This window comes from Ptychodera flava, chromosome 20 (assembly GCF_041260155.1).
Source record: "Ptychodera flava strain L36383 chromosome 20, AS_Pfla_20210202, whole genome shotgun sequence".
Lineage (NCBI taxonomy): Eukaryota > Metazoa > Hemichordata > Enteropneusta > Ptychoderidae > Ptychodera > Ptychodera flava.
The window spans coordinates 19,478,983-19,501,658 of NC_091947.1; the positions used below are offsets into that span (position 1 = coordinate 19,478,983).

The 22,676-nt window shown below is 37.9% G+C and overlaps 2 protein-coding genes across 4 annotated transcripts in view; one reads left to right on the top strand and one right to left on the bottom strand.

The window, feature by feature from the left end:
• Positions 1-22,351, bottom strand: part of LOC139120259 (cilia- and flagella-associated protein 206-like) — a 29,517-nt gene extending 7,166 nt beyond the window's left edge. Inside the window, exons 1-16 of one of the 2 annotated variants that reach the window (XM_070684507.1) lie at positions 22,211-22,351; positions 21,636-21,858; positions 20,929-21,019; positions 20,444-20,632; positions 19,984-20,142; positions 19,442-19,534; positions 18,820-18,932; positions 18,233-18,352; positions 17,320-17,424; positions 16,586-16,672; positions 16,144-16,248; positions 15,344-15,486; positions 15,050-15,149; positions 11,484-11,627; positions 11,214-11,302; positions 10,036-10,675 (exon numbers count right to left, since the gene is read on the bottom strand). In XM_070684507.1, coding sequence (XP_070540608.1) covers positions 10,528-10,675; positions 11,214-11,302; positions 11,484-11,627; positions 15,050-15,149; positions 15,344-15,486; positions 16,144-16,248; positions 16,586-16,672; positions 17,320-17,424; positions 18,233-18,352; positions 18,820-18,932; positions 19,442-19,534; positions 19,984-20,142; positions 20,444-20,632; positions 20,929-21,019; positions 21,636-21,827 — 1,878 coding nt within the window. In that variant the 5' untranslated portion in view covers positions 21,828-21,858; positions 22,211-22,351 and the 3' untranslated portion in view covers positions 10,036-10,527. Of the gene's footprint in view, positions 1-10,035; positions 10,676-11,213; positions 11,303-11,483; positions 11,628-15,049; positions 15,150-15,343; positions 15,487-16,143; positions 16,249-16,585; positions 16,673-17,319; positions 17,425-18,232; positions 18,353-18,819; positions 18,933-19,441; positions 19,535-19,983; positions 20,143-20,443; positions 20,633-20,928; positions 21,020-21,635; positions 21,859-22,210 lie in introns of those variants that run through there. The other variant, XR_011549064.1, reaches the window with a different exon arrangement.
• Positions 353-7,687, top strand: LOC139120260 (monocarboxylate transporter 13-like). Of its 2 annotated transcripts, XM_070684509.1 has the most exons (5): positions 353-446; positions 960-1,185; positions 1,463-1,606; positions 1,805-2,647; positions 3,835-7,537. In XM_070684509.1, exons 2-5 carry the CDS (start codon positions 960-962, stop codon positions 4,023-4,025), a joined length of 1,404 nt encoding a protein of 467 aa, XP_070540610.1. In that variant the 5' UTR covers positions 353-446; the 3' UTR covers positions 4,026-7,537. The 2 variants fall into 2 exon arrangements, with proteins under 2 accessions (XP_070540610.1, XP_070540609.1); XM_070684508.1 differs by lacking the exon at positions 353-446 and having other exon boundaries at positions 785-1,185; positions 3,835-7,687.
• Positions 22,352-22,676: the final 325 nt, after the last annotated feature.

A 22,676-nucleotide genomic window follows, 5' to 3' on the forward strand; every position in this document is an offset into this window, starting at 1 on the left:
TCATCGTGTTTGAACATAAAATAATGCTTGAAGCACAAAATATCTTAATGTTTGCAAATAAATTAATACTGTAAACACATAATATTATAGTGTTTGAACATAAAAAAATAGTAATTTGACCTAAAATAATAACTATATGTACATAATATGTTAATGTTTGCTCATGAAGTAATGCCTAATGCACATAAAAATATAGTAACGGTACATAAAATAATTGTGTTTCCTTATAAATAATTATGTACCCTCCTAATATACTACTATCTGTAAACATAAGACAGCTGAGGCTTTCCATATGATTACTTCGTGATAGGACTCTGTTTATTTTCGTCCTTATTATTTCTGCAGGCACGCGCAGTGGATCGAGGCATTCCTATCAGCATGTTTAAGAGTGGGCATTTGGCCGAGTGCTTATGTCGTCGCTTCTCCGCTAGGTGACTGGATAGGTTGTGAGTTTGAACTCGACTGAAAATACCATTATATATATATATATATATATATATATATATATATATATATATATATATATATATATATATATATATTATATATATTATATATATATGTATATGTATGTATGTATGTATGTATGTGACTTGTTGACTTTCTTCCGGGCCAGTGATTTTTAGACCCTTTGAAGATGCTTGTATTGCCTTGTAGTGATTTGTAAGGAAGTGGGGCCGGATGGCCTTTCACATTTGTGTATGTCCTTTGACTAGTTTCTTTGTATTTTCTGCTAATGTCCTCTGCTACTATAATAAGAATAAAAATAAAACTACTACAATTGGTCGGTCGAGATTTTGCATAAGTTTTGCACAGTGTGTACCTGCCGCCATATTTATGTCTATGCATATGTCTATCTGCCGGTCTAAACGCGATTACAGAGACTAAATATTAACACTACACTACGTCACAGTGCCTGGATCAGAAGTTAAATATAATCGGCAATGTCTCATCAACAGATGCAAGAGGCTAGTAGTACTTTGGCATTCACTTACGAAGACGCGCCACAAGATGGCGGATGGGGTTGGGTCGTCGTTGTGGCGGGACACTTCTCACTGCTCCTGTCGTTAGGAAGTTTGACGGCATTTGGTCCCTTTGTAGTAAGACTGAAGGAATATTTCGGCAGTGGTGCTGGTCCCATCGGAGGTATCAGCGGGGCAGCCTTGTTCGTTACACTGGCTACAGGTAAATCAAAACTGCACACACCGATCATGTTAACATCGAGTAACGTAACTTTGCACATAGACAGTAGTGTCTATACTTTGCATAAGGGAGTAATTTGTGGTAGTAAAAACAGCTTCAATATTGCGTGAGAAAAGTGAAAATTCCCCTTTTCAATCAATTTCTTCCTCTATGGTTTTGAGAAGAGTTAACGTAAATGAGCAAGTGATTACTTCGCTGGCAGACAAATGAAGTTCAATCGCAATTCAACTGAGCCTCTGTTTATTTGTTTCACTTCCAGGTCCGGCTTCCAGTGCGCTGACCGCTCGGTTTGGTTGTCGGCCAGTCGTCATGGTGGGCGGTGTCATAGTCACCATAGGTCTCGTTCTCAGTTCCTTCGCAACAGAGGTCTACCAACTCTACCTGACATACGGAATCATTTCAGGTAAATTTGCACTGGTTTTTTCCGTTTGTTGGTCGAATCGACTGTGGGATATGTATAGTCGTCGCACAGGAGATTCGTTCGTTTGTTATTTTTTGTTTTTTTCCCAATAGCGAAAACTCATGATGTCTATGATTTGTTATATTATGAATTAAACAAAATGTAAATGATGTGAAAACAATTTTTTCTGTCCTATAACAGGTATCGGATACGGCATCGTCCTAACGCCCAGCATGGCTTTCTTCGCTCGCTACTTCAAGAAGCATTATGCAACTGCCAATGGAATTGGGTTTGCTGGCATAGCTGTAGCATGGATCATTCTACCAATGTTGTTTCTGGAACTAATCAATGCCTACGGCTGGAAGGGAGCCATGTTGATCGTCGCCGGCATCTCCACCAACATTTGTGTGTGTGCAGCTTTGTTCCGACCTCCGCCACAGAGACGTGTCGTGCATACGACCGCTGTCGAGAACAGCAGCGGTGATGAGGAAGATTTTGATGAAAACAGTGTCTCACCAAGCAGACACGTTGATAATCCGAAAGACCAGGGAAAGTGCCTGAAACTTTTCCATGAATTAATTGACGTGAAACTTTTCCACAACTACTTATTTCTTATCATGTTGGTTGACTACTTTGTGATAGGACTCGGCTTTTATCCGTCTATATTATTCCTTACCGCGCTCGCAGTGGATCGTGGCATTCAACATCAGCTTGCAACAGCTCTGCTTTTGATCTGTGGTGTGACCAGCGTCATAGGACGTGCGACGCACGGCGTCTTCATTGACCGAGGAATCATATCCTCGGCCCAGGGACTAGGGGGAGGGCTCGTGGTGTGTGGTCTGATCAACATTTTTAGCTTTCCCGTGCAGAACTTCACCGGCTTTGCGATTTTGTATGGCATTTTTGGCTTGTCCAACGGCGTCCTTCATCCACTTACTGCGGTTGTGCTGAAGGACTTTCTGGGAGCTAGGAAATTGGCCTCGGCCCTCGGTATTTGCAATATTGGTTTGGCATTTGGCGGACTGCTTGGGCCTCCAGTCGCAGGTTAGTTCTACGTCTTTTTCATGTTTGTTTTAATTATACACTAATTTGCCAACAACTTTCAAGTAACCCCGTTCATCTTGCGAGTTGAATGTGAACGGGTCTATTTTGGGTCACCGTGTCTCGTGTCTGTATTGCATTACGGTAGAGTTGACTTTTCAGATTCCCAGATCTCAGGTTCAGGTCTCAGATTCAGGTCTCAGAAACTTAACGAACCTTACATTAAAAAATGAAATATCGGAACTGTCATGAACAAGAACAAGTTACATGAAATAAGTTACATTAAAGTAAAAAAATGAAACATAGACCTACTTTGATGCAGAAAGGCGTTCTGTACTTCGAAATCAAACAAATGGTCATTTCCATTTATCCGCAACTTACAAACTTCGACCACGGACCGTGCTTCGTACCCTAGGACTTCACAGTTCACATGAAAGTCGTGCCGAAAGAAAAACTTAACAATTCACTAGAAAATCGTGCCGAAAGAAAAGTACATGTAGTACTTTCTTACTGGCTGCACCTGCTCACTAGGCTCAGTATGCTACACGAACGTATGTGAGCCTGGTCTTTACTAGAGGACTATTATTGCAGTACACGCCCTCTGTAGACCATGCATGATCAGGCTATTCCGACCTCCGGTGATCGATCGATCGCGTCGAGACCGCGACCATTCTAGCCAATTTTAGCCACGGTCACCATGTTCTAACGAGTAAATCTGTCGAATTTTAAACGGTCTATCTATCACATATTTCACATTTCATGGCAGTTTACAACTGGTATAGATTTAATACAATTAATCGATTTTAGATCTGAGGTCTAAATTTGGGTCTGATATCTGAGTTTGAGCATCTTTATAAAAGTCAACTTTATCATTGCGTTCACCCGCCAACCAATCACCTGAACTGCTCGCGAATACAGTATCATTGTGCACTGAGCTCTTTGCCGATCGCTAATGGCTACGGTTGCCCACCCGTTAACATTGCAGAATTAGAGTTTCGTTCTCTTGTTTTCTGGCTTGGTCTGACATGTGTAATTCTGTTAAGTTTTCGGGATAATTAACTGATTTAAAAACTTTTTTTTTGAGAAATGTCCTAATGGAAAGGCCAGCCAGAAACTACTATCAGGTCAACACATTCTTCTATGAAAACAGCTGTTCACTTAACACGTTATTCTGTATTGTACATTTTCAGGTTGGATCTTCGACATCACAGGCGACTACAACAATTGTTACTTCTATTCGGGAGCTATGCTGTGCGCCGCTGGCCTATTGCTGACACTGGTGCCGTGCATCAGGAAAAAACAGGCAGCACGTCAGGCGAAGACCGCTTTTGGAGACGATGGTCAACAAGAATTGCGTTCCCATCGTATATACAGGTTGTGAACGACTGAAGGATATACTAGGGGCCGTAGTTAGAAGCTCGACACTCCTGAAAACGTGTTTGTCACTTTAAACGTGACTGATATCGTGATGTTTGAGTCACTAAGACTTTCCTAAAATGGATCGACGTGTAACTGTCGCGTGGTTTAAACTACCTTGTAAGCCAAAGTAATGAGAATTTTGTATTGGCCCAATAAGTAGTAATTAACCATGGTCCCATCGGGCTTTGACTTTGAAGGTGACCTTGATCACATCAATCAAAATTAATTTCATATCTTCCAAATTAAACAAATTGTGCATTTCATGTGAGAAGTTATGCAGTACATAGAATAACATCTGATACTTCACATTTTTACAACTTTCGACGCTTGCGTTAGGTGAACGTGAGTTGGTCACCGTTATCACAATCTGAGGGTTTTTAGCTCATATTTGGTATTATGTATAATTACCAAAAAGAGCTTATATGGTGATTCGGTGGCGTCTGTATGTCTGTAAGTATGATTTCACGGATTGCTTCGTCTCAGGGCTAAAATGAGTTCGTCTGGTCGCTAACTTTGGGGATTCGGCTAGGCTAAGTTAGACTACGCTAGACTGTACTAGGCCTTGGATTTGGAGGTTGCCCAATCATGGCACTTGTCGAGTTCAAACTTTTTTCATTAACTCGTAATGACCTTTGGTTTACCTTGCTTTTGTAAATGAAATGGAATCAAAGTACGGGGTTTTGAGATATCCCGTCAATGCTGAAACCACCAATGGGACAACTACTTGACCTATGCAAGTCATTGCCTGAATATATAAAGGAAAATATTGTTCCAGCAGCTTAGGATTACTGGATACTATCAACTGGTATATGAAAACATATTAAAGCCAAAAAGTAAAAAATTACATGAAATTAAATAAACTGAATGAATGAATGAATGAAAATTGAGACATATAGCGACGATAACTGTAACATTCAGAACATTTTTATCAAACTTTCATCAATTCAGTAATGCGCAGATCGCGCCTCGAAATTGTAAGACAAAGTTTTGCTTAAATTTTCCTCAAAGGAAATTGCAACCATACTTTTACGCAATCAAGAATAAAAATAAGGGTCAACATGTAAAGTTTGGTACTAGTGAAACTACCTGATATTTTAGTCTGTGGGTAAAAATAAAATTTTCTGTTTTCAAAAAACTAAAGACGATGAAAATCTACTGACTCTAACAGCTTTAAAATGAGCCCTCACAAATGGTAGATCAGAAAATAATTTTAAACAATTGAGAGTCTGACTATCTGTCCCCCACGCGCAAAAGAGCTTAGAATACCATAGTACAAAAAAGATCCTTTAATGCAGTTTCTTCTTGTCTCAAAATAAGCGTTGAAATCTTTGTATGTGTCTTAAGAAAGAGAGGCCTCCACAGTTGTCTCATTGTAAGGTTGACTGTGATTTGCAAATTTCATTACAAATTTCATCGTTAGACAAATCAGCTACTTGAGTGCCAAAGTCGATTTTTGTTGCCTTTATACATTATAACACCAACAATTTCTTTCAGATATAGACAATTATTTTTTGATTTTTCTCAAAATTTTGGTTTTAAAAAGTGTAGCCAATGAACATTTTTGTCTAGTTGGTCCAAGATCATGGAAAAATTGCGGAAAAATTCATAGAAAATTGGTAAAATGTTGCCATGACCGGGGGGGGGGGGATTACAGTGCTCAAAGGGTTAACAGGTGCGTAAATCTTACAACAAACGATACTAAATCTTCCGACGAGCGGCAGGTTGATGCTAGTAAGAAGGGAATCAGAGAAATCATACCGCGACATTCTGGTCATACTTTTCTCGATATAGCTATGTTATAGATTCATGAAGATATATTATGGCTCTGCATATCCGTGCTCGATTTTGTTACTTCTTTTTTTCCTCGATTTTCCGAGGAAAATGTATAAACCTCGACGCAGAAACAGGCTAGGTGCGGAGGGGAATTTTAATTTTGGCCACTCTTTTGAGAGTTCAGATAGATATCCCGGTGATGCGTCTCAATCTCCGCTTTTTACCAGCATGTATTATTCGAGCGAAGCGAATCCACACATGCGCCCTTATTGTTAGTTGCCCATATCTGTTTTTAACTTCTAGATTTTCACCCCGATTCCCCTTTTTTGTGGTCCAACGCTGCCATAGAATGCAATTTGGGTTGTACCAGGTTTTGGTGGTAAATTAAGGTTGAAGTATATCACAAATTAAACAAAAGTTGTATAATATCAACGAGAAATACATGGCTTTATGGGTACCTTGCAACTCTCTTGATAATTGGAACCCAGAACGTCGAAACATCTGGCACCTTGAAGAAAAGATTGGCCCTATAGTAAATACGACATTTGCATTTATTAATGATGTATTTGGCTTATTCCTCAGTCGCAAAATCGTGTTTACTATAACATTGCTCCTTAAAAGAGGGAAGGCAGGACAGCAAACTCTAATTATGGTTTCTCCGGCTATAGGAAAATTACAAAATATAAATTTCTCATTTCACAAGACTTTTGTTCACGTAAGAAAATTTTTTAATAGGGTCAGCGTGGCGTAGGTTTATACAACATGACGTATGTCCGTTGGATGTGATGTCATCCACTGGGGCTGCGTTCAAAAACCAGATATGTACTGAAAATGCTCACGTTTCATTATATATTGCATTCTATGTAAATTTGAACATTTGCAACATGTTTGCAACTTCATTGAAAGTAATATAATCAGTATAATGAACATTATTCACCGCCGATTAATTCTAAAAGTTCATGAAGTATACAAATATGTAATTAGCTGAAGATTTCTGTCATTGTATCACCACTTTATATAGCAAGTGTAATTACCTTTGGCCACGTCCTTCAAGCCATATATGCTGAACTGTGAAAGCTCATTAGATATGCAAATTATAAATTAGCTGACATGAAAATGTGAAATGACTTTCGATATTGTTTTAACCTGGTATAATCATCAATGTACATAGCATGTTTTGCCAACTCTGATCAAGTAAATCCCAGTATATATCCGTAATTAGAAAAGATAATTGAATATGCAAATTAGGAATTGGCTGAAGAAAAATGATTAATGACTTTCAATAATGTTGTCTCATAGTATCTTTAATGTATATAGCAAGTTTCATCAACTATGGTCCGGTCAATTCAGATATATATCCCTAATTAGGAAAGTTCATTAAATATGTCAATTAGGAATTGGCTGAAGTAAAAATGCTTATGACAACTCTGGCTAGGTCAATGTCACTAACTGAAAAGCACACAAAATGACAATCATGAAAGAGTATGAAAGTTGTGTATTCCTAGCTACATTTAACCAAATTGTGAAAACATGAGCACAGCGACCTACCGACATTTTTTTTTCTCAAAAGTACAAGACATATACAACTGAGATGCCACTTATAAATGTTTTACAAAATTGACAATACTGGATGGTTAAAATATTCCATGAAATTAATGTTTTAATCTCAGAAATTTTGGGTGTAATAATGGCTAATTTGATAAAAAAAATAAATGATTCCATTAGTCACAGATTTTTCCATTTAAATTAGAGTCTTTATTGTTCAAAGTTTTACTTTTGTTTTATTGTACAATTAGATGTGAAAATTTCATTCACTACATGAACTTGAAATGAATGGTTTTATATATTGATTTTTTTAAATAAGTGATTTTAGAAAAACTGACTTTTCATCCTACATTTGTATAATATCAAGTATATGGTGACCCCATCTTTTTTCTCTAATATTTGATAGTTCTCATATGCCAGAATTCTAAAATCCATGGTAACTGTTAGTCCCCTGGTCTTCTATCTGTTGCTGTCTGGCTGGATCTTGTGTACAAGTAGATGTATGTTTCACTGTCAATTGAGTGTCCTATGACCGAAACACTTCTTAAACTACATTAGAGTCAGAGCTACATGTATCACTATCACTGCCAGTATACGTATGTAGTAGCAGGGCAGTAGTTGTATTAACTTTTTATTTTGACAATATTTTTGTTCAGTTTATACAATTGCGTTCTTGTTCTACTCCCTACGTTGAGCTGTCCAGTATTCAGTTTGCCAACACAGCCTACGTGTACCATGCATTTGTATCATTCAATTATCACCAATATTTAGGCAAAAGGGCTTTGTTGACAAACGTGAATATTGTGTTTTTCAGCAGCATGCTGTAGAAAGACACCAAGAAACTGTGTTTGATACATTGCATAGAAATATTGAAAAATTATCAACAGTTGCAGCTCCTGGCCCATTACAGGGCCAACTTGTTTTATGAAAATTTAATGGCATTCATACATTTTTAGATTTTTTTGAGATTAAAGACATAAAATGCAACAAAACGGTTTAAGATTTTGTTTAATTATTACTAACATTAGAACCACTGGATGACATCAAAATGTTGGGAATCAAAATATTTTCAGGCCCCCCCCCCCTTATAGGCAGAGCAAAACTTTCAAGTCCCCGCCCCCCTCGACTACCCCAAAAATTTCGAATCCCCCTGAATTCCTCCAGCCCCCCCCCCCCCCCCCACCGCGGCCTAGTATGAGTAAGATGCTTCAAACATTCATATACATAACTTTGTAGTCTTATTCTTTTTACAACTTCATAATCTTTCGAAGTCAGGAACACTGTACGTTCAGCAAATTGCAATAGCTCCAAATAGGGTAAAACACACGGTCAGACAGAAGACAAATTTGTTCTATTGAGGTCCAATCTGGCCCGCTTCGACGGTTTTTACTGTTGCAAATTTGGGAAAAGATCGTGGACCACATAGATTGTGTGCTCCAAAATTAATAATAGATGATAATACTATTCTAACCATTCCACTCCCGTAAAAAGTTCCACTAGGCATGCATTCGAAATGCCGACAAATCTTATACACCAATTACGTTTAACGTCTACTTTAATCGGGAACAGTACAGTGTTCATGGAGGATCCTCTTTTCACGTGTACATACTGCCATTTCAAAGCTGTATGAATGACGTCATATTTTACTTCAAGTCACTAAAATCTTTTGATATATCATCTGTAATTATTTACAAATAGAATTCTCCTTTGACAACTTCAATTACTATGTTTTCTTCTTTTTAGCTCACATTTGGTATATACCAAAGAGAGCTTATATAGCCAGTCTGTGACGTATGTATGTATGTATGGTTATATAGGCACATATTATGTACATTCATCAAACGTAACCACATTCACTGCAAAAAACTTGAGAACATTTAATCTTTGTATTTGGTGTGAAATGTGTTTTGGGCAGTAAGATTTATTGCTTTGAAATTTTTATTGGAGATAGACAGACTTGTTCTCATGGCTATAAACAATTGTGAACATTTCAATATAGTATTGTTGTGGGTACTTTTTGTCCTATGTTTTTTTTTTATTGCAGTGATTATTCCATAATATGTTTTATATAGAAACAAGGCAACAAATTAGATTAGAATCAGTCAAGAAGCACCCAAATCTACAACAATTAACGGCAATTACCGCACCAATCGCTGTTGTTTTGTGTAATGGACTGCACTTCATGTTAGTGTTCTTACTTTGAATAACTTTGTCATTTTCTCAATTAATTTTTTCTCTCAATGGAGCACTTACTTTTTAGCATGTAATGTGGCCAGTCCATTATGTGAGAAACACACGTTATGATATTAATCTGACATTAGCAAGGTTTTGTTACTTCAGATCAAAATCTAAAATTTACAAAATCTCAAATTTCCTACAATAAAAAATATATTGGCATGTATTCGTGTCTTGACATAGAGGCACTAAAATATTTACCTTTATGTCTTCCAACAGAGCAGTCTAATGTGCTGCTGACAGTCCCAAGACACCTGTACTTTGCTTTGAAAGCATAGCGCTCATCAGTATATAGACCCCTAGATGCCCCATCTCCCCATCAATGGACACAACCATACCAGTGACAGCCATGGGGTTCTGTACAAAAGCATGCCAGACAGAGAGAGAGAGAGGGCTGAGGGAGTCCAGAAATGCTAGTATGCGCATAAAATCACCAATACCAGACTTTATTAAATATCCTACCATAGATTTTTATTACAGTGCCTCCAAACCTTGGTATACATACAAGGAAGTTACTCTTCGTACAGAAACAGCAAAAGTTCTGTGGAGCAAGTAACTCACACATTATTTACATTGTTGTGAAATGACGGCTTATGGACGGACCGTACAAATTAATGATGCAAAGTTGCTGAAATACACCTCAAGCTTGTTAATTCTCTTTGTTTATTACTGTGACATACAAGAACTGAACTTGTGTCATACAAATATATAAAAGAAGAACTTAAGATGACGTCAAACTTCTCTGGAATGTCTATTTTCTCTTCACATAACCAATAACCCTTTTACACCCATTTCCATATATATGGATCAAACTGCAAGCACAGGAGGGATGTAGTGTGTATACAGTTCTGAAGTGAAAGGGTCAAAGGTCATTGATCTAAACAAAAATCTTCTTTTTGAGTGCTGCGGTTTTATGTTTGATCGACATCCAAGGTCAAGTCCATCTTTGTCATGATGGTTGGTCTCGTCGGGAAGCCACCTCCACGGAGTCCGGCCAAGAACGTCTGTGGTTTTGGTACATTACTGCCACCCTCTCGTTTGGTCTGACTGTATTGATCCCTGTGGACAGAAGAAGAGTCATTCAGGTGAGAAAAAATACCTTTCATGAAACTTACACAAACTTTTTATTTCAAAGCTGAATATTTTTGTGTTATTCTTTAAAGCTGAATAATTTTTGTTATTCTTTCTTATGAGTGGCCCTAATCCCTACATTTAGACTTTTACATTTTCTCCATGGCAATATATCTATCTTTATCCCAGAAAGAAGAAATAAGACAGCTTCAAACCTCAATACGTGAAATTAGACGTCTTTTTATTCATCCATTTCTGTAGTTACGTATTTGCTGTTTGTCTGATTTATAAACCTATTCTATTCAACTGTAAATCTATGAAGTTTAAATGTCTTTTCTTAATTTATTTGTTTATTTATTTATCTATCTGAACAACTACGTGTTTGTTCTTTGATTATCGGACATATGAGCTCAATCATGCACAGCTCAACCCTGATGGGACTGTCATACCACATGATACATTGCCATCAATATATAATTTATAAAGGAGTTGGAATTTGCGATATGCTATACAGTATTTCACTTACTTTGGCAGATAAACTTGGGATACATTATCTCTTCTCATGTTGCTGAGGTTGGTCTGCATGGAATGTGTAACTTTGGTCCTCAAGTTTGTCTGTGTAACAAAAAAAAAAAATTAATGTCACAGTAAGTTTCATTTCAGTCTTAGAGTTCTCCTATTCATAGCACACAAGCCCTTGTCATATTACAGATTCATATTTTTTTCCATCACAAACTTTTATAGCAAAGCACTGGTACATGATTGATTTGGACAACAGACTTCTTTTCCAACTTACCAGTTTAATAGCTTTACGTCTGAGTTCCCATTCATTCCATTCGTATGACTTGACAATGTTGGGTTCCAGTATGTGTGTGTCAGTCTGGACACCCATGTCACATTTGGTGATAGGTTTTTCAATCATTTTGCCTTGGTCACGCCCCTGATGATCATTTGAAAAGAAAAACATTCAGTTATACACTTGTGATCTATCAAAAATATGAGGAAATAGGGAGGCTTATTCATGCAAACAAACAGAAGATGCTAGCAGAGCCTTTTTCCGGGTGGTAATACACATAACTTGCATCACCCAATCAGCACAGGTACCGTAAAATTCCTAATTGAAGCCGCGGCTTGTATTAGAAACATTTTTGAGGGACCCCTGGGATCGCGCACTGAAGTCCCGGTGCGCACGGTACGTGAAAATACCCATGATGCAATGCGATTTGTACACACGGAGATCGGCCTGCCCGTTACACATGCGTTATCCCCATTACGCGTATGCACCCATAGAAACACGATGCATAAGTTGAGTACATGCAGCTACAGTCATCAGCGCGTTGCGATCGCCTCGAAAATATTTAGACTGACAGTGGAAAGTTTTTCTTGTATGCACGTATATGTATTTATCGTCGGCCAGAGACATGTACCGGCACAGTACGACACGGTTTTTGTGGGTTTCAGTAGATATATTAAAGGATGCAACTTTTTGCACAAATGCGGCGATGTCTGATACACTGATAGCATGCATTACCGAGTTACTTGTCAATGTCAGCTCTGCGGCTACGCGGGTGACAGAAACACATTTTCGGCGAACGCAAGCTGCACTGAATCGACCCCCTTCCAAACCAGCAAAGCTTGTGACTCCGGTTGTGAACGTTTAATAGACCGCATTTTCAACAAGCGATCGTGAAAGTTCTGTAAACACTTCAGTATCCTGTGAGCGTGCAGTAACATGTGTATAGCGTACTGCGTAGCGCCTTTATAGTTTTACGTACGGCCAGAGTTGTTTACATCAGCCGGTCCCCGGCAGAAGACCGGCAACCCTGTAAACGCGTCGTAACAAAAAGGTTTTGTCAACAGTTGGCAATGCAAAGCCACGTTCCTATCTGTTCTAGTCTCTACAGTTCAAGGACCGTTCAAAAATGAACATTGATTCATATTCGCGCGATCGAGAAATTACATACCGGTACACAATACACAGATACAGCCATGTCATTTGTATTTGTTCAGCGCCGTGTCTCGTACGCTTTTAATCCCGGCACAAGCGAGCGTAAGCCTGAGTACAGTGCATGTGCATACAAAAGCAAATTATAACATGGCAAAGTACATTTTTCATTCCGATGTGACTGTCCGTTTTCAAACTCTATCTCCTCCCTCGATTTTGGGGTCAACATAGGCAAGCAGTATATCGTTGGAATCGTATTTAGTTGCACGACAATCCAATGTTGATCATTTTTCAAAATTCACGTTTGTAATCGAGAAATAGCAAAATTCAGTAAAAAATCTCATTTTTCACAAAATGACTGCGCTGAAATTTCCAAATATCGGTCAAAAAAAATCTGAGAACATACTTTTACTCGGAGCAAGCATGGCAATGGCGTATGCACTCTTCCAGGCATCATTGATAAAAAACCAGAGAAGAGATAGCTTAAAATAACCCCAAAAAGGCAAAAAAATGAAAACTTAACGACAATTTTCTATGATATGGATCTTTGGATAGAAAAATGCTATAAAGATCCGGAAAAAAACTGAAAAATGTACGTCTTTCGGGCTATCACATTGACGTAACTGCGAACGAGGATAAAAGTCATGCGTACGCATTCGACCTCAATTTCCAGCTGGGGGCTATTTTGGGACAGCTTTAGTCATATTTATAATGGCGCCCTCGGTGGTAGAATGGTGATCTCTGTGTGTACGAATCGAGTTGCATCATGGGATAAACCACGTACTGTGGTGCGGCTTCAATTACGTACATTCCTGTGTTTCGATATTTTTTCTCAATGCTCACCAAGCAGTGCAGGGGCAATCGCTATTGTTATGCAAATTAGTGCGTGAATAAATTACCCGCATAAAAAGCCCCTACCCTAGTGTAACTCCAATATAGAAACATTAGGAGAGTGTATTTGGTCGTTAAACTTGGTAAAATTCCTTTTAGATAATAAGGAAACTATTAAAAGATGTTAAAACAATGGGAAACTGGAGTTCCCTTGACAGCATCGTAAGGAAAATGACACGTACTGACCCTGCTGACCCCCGTCCCCTAAATAGAATAGTCTCACTAAGGTCGGCCATGTTGACATGCATGGCATGCATGCATGATGTCTTTGTTACTACCTCCATGGTTTCAAGTTTAGGGGTTTTTGGACGCTGAAATTTCACAAAAATGTCGCTTCTGTATTCAGAGATTGTACAATCAATTTCTTTGGACGTGCAAGTCGATTTTGAAAGCGATAGAAGATCAAATGGTGTTGAAAAAAATCGTGCATAAAATTAGCATAAATTAAGCGTCCATAGCGTGGGTCCCCTTGATTTACAGCTGTCTTGTTTTGCCGAACCGGTGGCTCATACTCGGATAGTGCAATAAAGGCAAGTGAATGACCTTTGGTAACTTTACTGGCATGTTTTTGTGAACTGTTTTGTGGTCAAATTTTATTTTCTCATGATCAAAAACGGAACGTGTACAAGTTTATATGCACCCACCATAGTCATTCAGCAGTACAGTATAGGCAGTTCATTATGTCAATATGATGCAGGTGGTGGTGTTGTACGTCAGGCATCGGTAAGGGTACGTGGGTATTGAATGAAAACTATGTATTTGAAACATGGTATCTCAATCTCTCAACTATTTTAACTTGTACACAAACACCGTTGCTTCAAAATTGTTGCATCAGGTAATTGACTATGGCGGTGTTTACCACACTGACAAAAACTTAGGCCGTGTTCAAACATACACACAAACGTGCCGATACATGGGGCATTGTTTGTACTTTTGTTACTATCAATTACAAAATGCATAATGGTAGTAGTGTTAAAAAGGAACTTTTTATTGGGTATTTTTTCTGTAAGAAAGACACCTGTCAATCATTAGCACTAGTCAATGACACGGACACAAGCCAGCTGGTGTGATTTTCAGCATGCATTGTTTCATGATGGGCTCAGAGAAGGGGTGCGGCTTCTATAATGGTACAATTCAAAAACCCAAAATGGGCAAACAATGAACCAAGACAATGTTTCAAAGTCAGGGTGCGGCTTCAATTAGAGGTGCGGCCTCAATTGGGAATTTTACGGTAATACACATAACTTGCATCACCCAATCAGCTCAGATAACTTCTCATGTGTGTTACATTAAGTTTGTGAGGGGCTAGAAGGCCATATTATGGGGTTTCCACAAGATTTTTACTCTATATACCGGTACACAGCCCAGCATGAGCAAAAAAATAAATGCAAGAGTTCTCACTGTCACAAGGCAATCTTTCTTACTACTAGTATTGCTGATATCTGCACATGGTGACTGCAAAAGATTTATGAGGTTTGGAGAGTTGTACTGAAACACCACGCTTCAGCCTAAATGATGTATTTTACCTGTGAATATGGTGTGATAGTTGCAAACTGTGTGTGTAGTTCCAACAATTGAATAAGTTCTGGTGATTTCTTAGCTCCATCTGCCACCATCATGATAAAACTGTAATACCAGAAAGGAGAACAAGGAATCATTAACTATGTCGCTGCCATACTTTTCCTTCATTCACACATAAGTACGGTAAGTGAACTCTTTGGATCTTAAAGTGCGCCCTCTATTGTAGCTTCTGTCATGGTAACGCTCATGGTTCTGCTGTTGAATTTTCTCCGATAAATGATTTTTAAGATGTCTCTTACCTGTCAGGCTCACTAGCAAACTCATATGCTGCTTTTTTGCTGGAAAACGTGTAATAGCGGTCTTTGTAGCGCAACACACCAATGTCTGGATTGCCGGGTAAGAGCAACCGATCATACTTCACCAGTGTCCAACCACAGTAGCCCTTTAGTGAAAATGGACAAAATCGAAATAAAAAATGAAAATTAGGTTCAAATGCTTAATGAATGGAGGCCAGTGAGGCTAATGAATATTTAAAATTTCAGGATTGATAATGCAACATTTTTGGTACTTTCATTTATGGGAATATACTAAAATATTTTGGGGAAATTTGTGTATGAGTAATTGTGCTATGCAAAGAGATGTACCATTATACATGACTTGCTAAAATTGCAAAAAATGCTATGTGATAATTTTAAGCAGGAAAAATGTTTCAAAATTTCAGTCTATATTCAAAGGTACTTGGTCAGCTATAACAACGCATGAACATGTTACAGGCAATTATTTTGTTGAGAAAATGATTACCAGTACTTGGTGTTTCAAAATACTGGAGCACAGGGAGGGACAGTAAGTGTCCAGAAGAACATCAATAATCTGTTATTTTGGTGTCACATGATTAATAAATCATGATTTCAAAGAGCAGTAGTGTGCATGTTTTCATTGCTTGCTTCCATATTGTGACCGGGCCTAGTACAAGGCAACCCAGTGGAACATGCCGAAACCATTATGTCATAGTATACAGTCAAAATGAGTCTGTCGCAAGGTCCAGACTGGTGGGTTGAGGGACGGTGCCAGTCTACAGTAATGACAGAAGCGAGCTTACCCTGTACTGCAGTGGAAGCCTCTCAAAGTTCTTAGTAGTTTCTGGGAAGAGCCAGTCAAGGTGTTTGAAGTCTGACGGATTCACCTGGTGGTCTGGTCCTGTGGTCTGTTGATGTGGAAAACATTGTATCATAATAAGCTACATGATCCGGAAAAGCTTGATGGAGTTAAATTTAAGTGTTCCCCACTGAACAACTAGTTTCAAAATAGTAAACTTTGTTTGATTAATTGAATGGAATTTACAATGTGTGTATCTACATCTCATTCTGGAGACAATGTTTCAACAAAGAAGCTTTTCGAAAAGTTAAGTACAGATATTGGTTGTTGAAAAATAGTGCTCAAGGCAATGTGACAGGCCTGGGCAGCCCTCGCTCTTTGACAAAATCTTTACTGTATGTGTGTGTGACTGCACACATACAATCCAAACTGAATTGTACACTCACATCCTTGATTCTCTGTTCATCAGTTTGTATGTACACATCCTCCATAAACGGCTGCAGCATTTCATCGGTAAAAACTTCCCGGTGACCCTACAATCGCACAAGATGACAGTCAGGTGAGCAGTGTAAGTCTGCGTTCAAATTCTCCCTGCAACACTGTGCCACGATGAAGCAGAGCTTCTAGAATGTTCATTTCACTTCCACTTTGACGACAATTTCCAAATCTTGACTGTCCATCATAATAATTTTCTTTACTGTAGGTTTGTTTTGATAAATATCTTGAAATTGGTGATTACACTGGGAAACGAACTGAAAACTCCTTAACAAAGGCTGAGTATATACATAATGAATACACATGAAATAGATTATTACATAATTTCTATTTTTGTAAAATGTAAGAAGAAATCACGCATGACTGATCAAAATTCCTGAATCTCTCTTCGTACTCACATAATGTGTACGTCAACCTGATTCTCAACAGTCAGGAAACAAAAGTTTCAATATTGTTTGACTTTGACCATCAAAATAGTGCCATAATATGATCTGATTGCTGACTATTGTCTTGTTAAGTCATTGGACCAATAAACAAAACAGATTGGAAACTGGCTTCTTGTCTTTTTTCGCCATTTCAAACAATGAAGAATACACTCAATATTTACTGATTTTAGTGTGTGATACATTATACATTTTACCAGCACATGACCATGAGAATGTTTTCTTTCCAGTTGTTTACATACCTTTGTGAATGGTTCAAGACTTGCCAGGATGTTGCTGAGTACACTGAGGAGTACCATTTCATCCTGAAAGCCGCTCCAGATCAGTGCCAAGTTGATGAATTGTGGCTACAGGTACAAAATAATGATAAAACTCAATCCTTCAGCATGTACACAGTAGCATAACGTTTTGGCTTGACTGAACACATGGGCACATATTAAGCTGTCATACAATTTACTATTATCCAAGGAATATTTTGTATTTAATTACAATAGGAGGCACCGTCACACAAGCGCTGATTATTACTATAAGGAGGATGTGGCCCAGTGTGTTTAATGTGTGCCAAGGTTTTGTGAAGTGGCAAGAACAGTTGCCAGCTGAGAATATCAAAGAGAGCTCAATAGAATTATATAATTAGACCTGCACATATAAATTTACTAGCACTATTATATGATGTGAAAAATACCAAAATAACTGCCAAGGAAAAGTTGGTGGAAAAAACTAATGCTTGGAAAAAATGCTACCACTGGAGACACTATAGAGGGCACTATGCAAGCGAGGCCATCAACCTGCAATTGTAGATAAACTAAATTTACAAGAAGAAGGCTAAACTTTACAACATCATTATGATAGAGGTTATTATAAAGGAGATTGTACACAAACAGCATAATGTATAACCTCGTTAAAATACTTGATCATTTCCCAAGACTGCTCATTTCCTTACACTGGTATTATTTGTATGTGACTATAGACAACCATCTATAAATACCGTACATCTGTGTAAAATACTCTGAATATTACATTTGGCAAATCAATGTTTCCGTTGTCTTTCCTTGAACTAAGAAACTGACCAAGTCTGTACATCATTTCATCTCACAAAGCTTTTAGACCCAGCTTTTTGATATCATGATATAAAGTACATGTTGGATAACTTACATAAACTTGTGCGGTTGGTACAGCAGTCTTGGATTGAACCGTGGCTTGTAATTGTTCCATCCTGGATGCTAGCTGTGCCTCCAGCATCTCCACTTGCTGTGCACAGTTGATGACATCATTCTGTAAGTGAAATCAGCAAGTGGTGTCAGTTCTCATGATTAATAATAATAATATTTATTTATTTCTTTAAAATGCTACATTTTACACTTTTAAAATGGTACAATTACTATGCTGCTTTACATGGAGAATAGAGTACATTTAGCCTAATAGAAATACTGGACTGATTTTTTGGACATGTTATGTTAAATGTTCCTACGTCATCATTTATAAATACAGATCACAGTATCCATGCAGTGACAACATTGCCCTGTGCTACAATGTACATGATGCGTTACAGTGCTCTGAAACACACAAGGGATTGAAAAACTTTCGGCTCATCTTCCTCCCTTCACCAAAAAGTTGTGGCAGGATCTAGAGTAAAAACTGGACCTCTATACTTCTAAAAGGGGAAAGAGAAGGGTGAAATAGTTTCCGAAAATCTAGCACTGTTGGAAATGCTCACATATGGGAATGTCAGACTTTCTTACCAGAATGATTCTGAGGAACGCTTCATGCTGTCTTGCATTGACCAGAGAGTCTTTCAGAAGCTGCAGTGATGGGCCGTCTTTCACTTGGTCAGCCATCATCTTCTCAACCAAAGCTGGATGTGCAAAAACAAAAAAATCAAACTCTCTAATCAAACCCATTTTGCTGTGAAATACAGATTGTTTATAATACAGTAAAGAAATAAAACCTTTATTAAATTGTGAATAATTTGAATGTATTATATGGAGTAACAATTATCATCGCATCTTGTGTGAACACTTTTTTAACTTGTAGATGCATTCTATGGCATTTGGAAAATAAACTTTGTAGAATCTCTGTTCTCCACAGCTTGGAAAAACAAAAAAATAATTTACATGACAATAAATAATTTGCATGTTATTTTGTTGTGAAAATACATTCTTTGGTTATGAACATATGAATAGAAAGATGAGGGATCGGTGATTCCTCAAAATCCCCCTGGGGAGAGCCCTGAGAATGTTTCCATACAATTTGGAAATTTATGACAGAACAATGAAACATTATGAATTAGTTTTTACCCTTTTTTCTTGAGATTAATATAGTCCTGCAACCCATATATGAATATCACAGCAAGTTTATAAATACCTGTATATCTGAATGCTGTATCTGTTGTTCTCTGAATTTCACCATCAACATTCTGTGTTGTGGCTGGGACGGCTTCATTCAGAATTGCAGGCACTGAAGAGAAACACCACAAGACAGAAGAGTTAGAACAGAAACTCTGGAATTGTTCATGATTGGACACAGAGTCTGACCTTGGGCAAGCACATTGTAAGTATTGACCAAAATAAAAAATATAATTTTGTTTCCTGTCATTTGCTGCCTGTCAATACTAAGGTAGGACCCTTAGGAATTCAATTTCTCATTTTTACACAGAAAGAGTAATTGGTAATCAAGTCATTCTATGTATTATTGCAGAGAACAAGAAAGCAATATCATTGTTAGCAGCTTCAACTCAAGCCCGGTAAGTTTGGTTTGCCAGAAAGATACATAACTTTTCCTTGATAATTATTGTAGGTTATTGTAGTTGGCATTGACATGGTATGATACAAATTACCATTGCCTTGTATTAAAGTATGACATATAAGTCAGCTGTACAAACAAGAAAATCAAAGAAGTTCACTTACAATCATCAATGCCTTCACCTCCTTTGCCACATTCTTTGTTGAACAATCTGATGCCGGTGACGATCTGCGTCAATTCCATCAGCTGTCTCTCTTTGTCACGTTTCACCAACGCCATGAAAGTTCCCAGCTCAGTCTGGGGGAACACACTCTGCAAAGCAGCTGTTGACAAGCAAGAAGCAATTGCAATGGAAATGAATCCTGTACATGTGCATATTTTAAATGAGAGAGGTCTGTTTCCTCTGAACAGATCAAGATACCATTGATATTCCTCTGTATTACAATAAACAATAACCAAACTTGTTTTGAATTTGAGTTGTGTAATAACTTTACAGTACGTGTCCACCGTTGAAAGAGAGAAGTAACCGTGCATTCTAATTTCTATCTTGACTTTGGTCAAACCCGTAGTTATAGACTTGTTTCTATGACTACAACTTTAGCATTTTAAGAATATTTCACTAACCAGTTGCCTCTCTGACCACAGCAATATCCGTGGGAGATCCCAGTCCCGATCTGAGAAGCACTGCCGACACAATCTTTCTGTACAGACTCTCAAGTTCTTCTCTTGTCCTGGCTCTGCTGTCAGTTATCTCCCTGACAACAGGCTGCAAACGAGATTCTAACACTCTTCTGTGTTCTTCCAGGAAGTCAGCTAAAAAGAATAAATTACACAACAAAATTAAAATCATCTGTTTGACATCAATACCATTAGAAAATAAAGGAAGAAAAGAACAACGTCTGACCAAAGCCATCAGTAATAACAGTAATATTGAAACCTTTCCAAAATTTGCAACAGTAAGTCTGGATGCAATTGTCAGTTTCAAAAGGAGTTGATTTTTCTTAGACACCAAACTCAAATTTTGGTGTGACACTTACAGTACCTTTACAGCAACAAACATACATCAATCACATATGTACACATACAGAAATCATCACAAAACAACCTACCTCTGGTTGTGTAGTTCATGTCAAAGTATACCTGCATTTTAACAGTGTCTAGGGCTGGGGATCTTGTATCAAGCAACCTGTCAACACAGATCTGACAGAGATAGAAAACATCTATACGGTAAGGATGAACATTTGACGTAGTCAAGACAAGCTTTTAAAATTATAGAATTTCTTATCACTGTCTTAGTTGTTCATGTAACTTGTAACAATGTCGGAAACACATAGGCTCTCGTTTCATAGTACCTCATTCAGTAGTTTTTAACTTATGCAAACAGGTTCAACAACATCACTGTAATGGTGGGAGTATGGATGAAAGAGCATATTGGCAAAAAATTTAAATTATAACTCTAGCTTTGATTCAGTATAATTCTCTTACTTTGACTCATAATCATTACATTACAATTTCAAAATGATACCATTATAAAAACAGCTTTCTGAGGCTCATTATATAAAAGCGTCAATTATCAGAAATCTACATTGCAACATTTTGTTAATGCAGTGGCAGTCTTAATCAGGTAATACTTGAGTAAATTAATAAAATCCACAATCAAAATGTGAATACAGTTTGCTCTCTTCACCTTTTTTATACCCAGGAGCTCTGTATTCATTTTTACATGTGGCATATTTTAACTTTCCACTGTTCGTTACACACTTAAGGTATTTCATGATGGTTATAATGTGACACTAGCACATGGGAAAGACTTTACCTTTATAAGTTTTTGTACATCATCCTTGGTCAACGTCCTGTCCACATTGAATTCGTTGGCTGGATCTAAGACGACAGCTTTCACCATGAAGGCTACCAACGTCTCAGATACTGCTTGTCCTTTGCTAGCACATTCCTGGGCTATCTCTCGGATAATGTTCTTTATAACACTCTCTGCCTGTGCCCGCGACATCTTGGAAAGTCTTTATTGTCAGTGGCTCAAACTGAACAAATAATGATAAAATATGTATGTTTTCAACTTTCACTGAATGATGATGAAGTGTTTTTCGCATGACACATGTTTGAAAATGTACCTTCTCAGGAAATATTATAATCGAAACCTCCCTGAGCAAGTCATGCTTTTTGATATTCCGTGCTCTGTAATGTTAGTTACATAAATTTCAGTTTAAAGGGTAAAGTTACTGTAGTAATACTAGCATTGCCAAGTTATGCAGTTGTCTGCGTCTGTTGTTTTCCCCTCTACACACTAGATCACCTTACTAAGGAAACGACAGCTATTTTCTCGTCAGTTCCAGCTATTTTGGCAAACTTATACTATGCAATAAAACATCTTACCAAAATTTTCCAGTAGAAACTTCGATTTCTTGCTTCTTTAGCGCATTTTGACCACCTTGTTCTGTGTGACCTGATCACTTGTTTTTATCCCGTTGCCAATGACGAGGACGTTACACTTCCGGGTCATTACTGTCTCATGAGATCTCGCGTTAGATAAGACTTCTCTTTTTCTTTTTTCAAAACAATAACTCTAGAGGGCGACGTGCTCGACCAATCGAGAAGTCAAATTAGATACGAGCTCGTATTCGGATTCCCGACTGAAAGTTCTGTCTTTTCTGAGTGACGATGATGACCAAAGCGGTACTTTGCAGACAATGGGGAATTTTAACATTTAGACTTTCAATTAAAAGAGATTTCAAACCTCAAATTATAAAACGCTCACTTTGTTTGTTTTTATGGAGACAGTGGTACAACAGAACGACAGAAACACAGGCGCTCCTTAGCTGGTTAGTCTGCTAAGTAGATC

Bases quoted from the DNA above. Each gene is read 5' to 3' on its own strand.
- LOC139120260 (XM_070684508.1), top strand. From the start codon at position 945: ATGTCTCATCAACAGATGCAAGAGGCTAGTAGTACTTTGGCATTCACT. The intron at 1,186-1,462 runs GTAAATCAAAAC...TTTCACTTCCAG, and splicing joins GTTCGTTACACTGGCTACAG to GTCCGGCTTCCAGTGCGCTG. The intron at 1,607-1,804 runs GTAAATTTGCAC...GTCCTATAACAG, and splicing joins GACATACGGAATCATTTCAG to GTATCGGATACGGCATCGTC.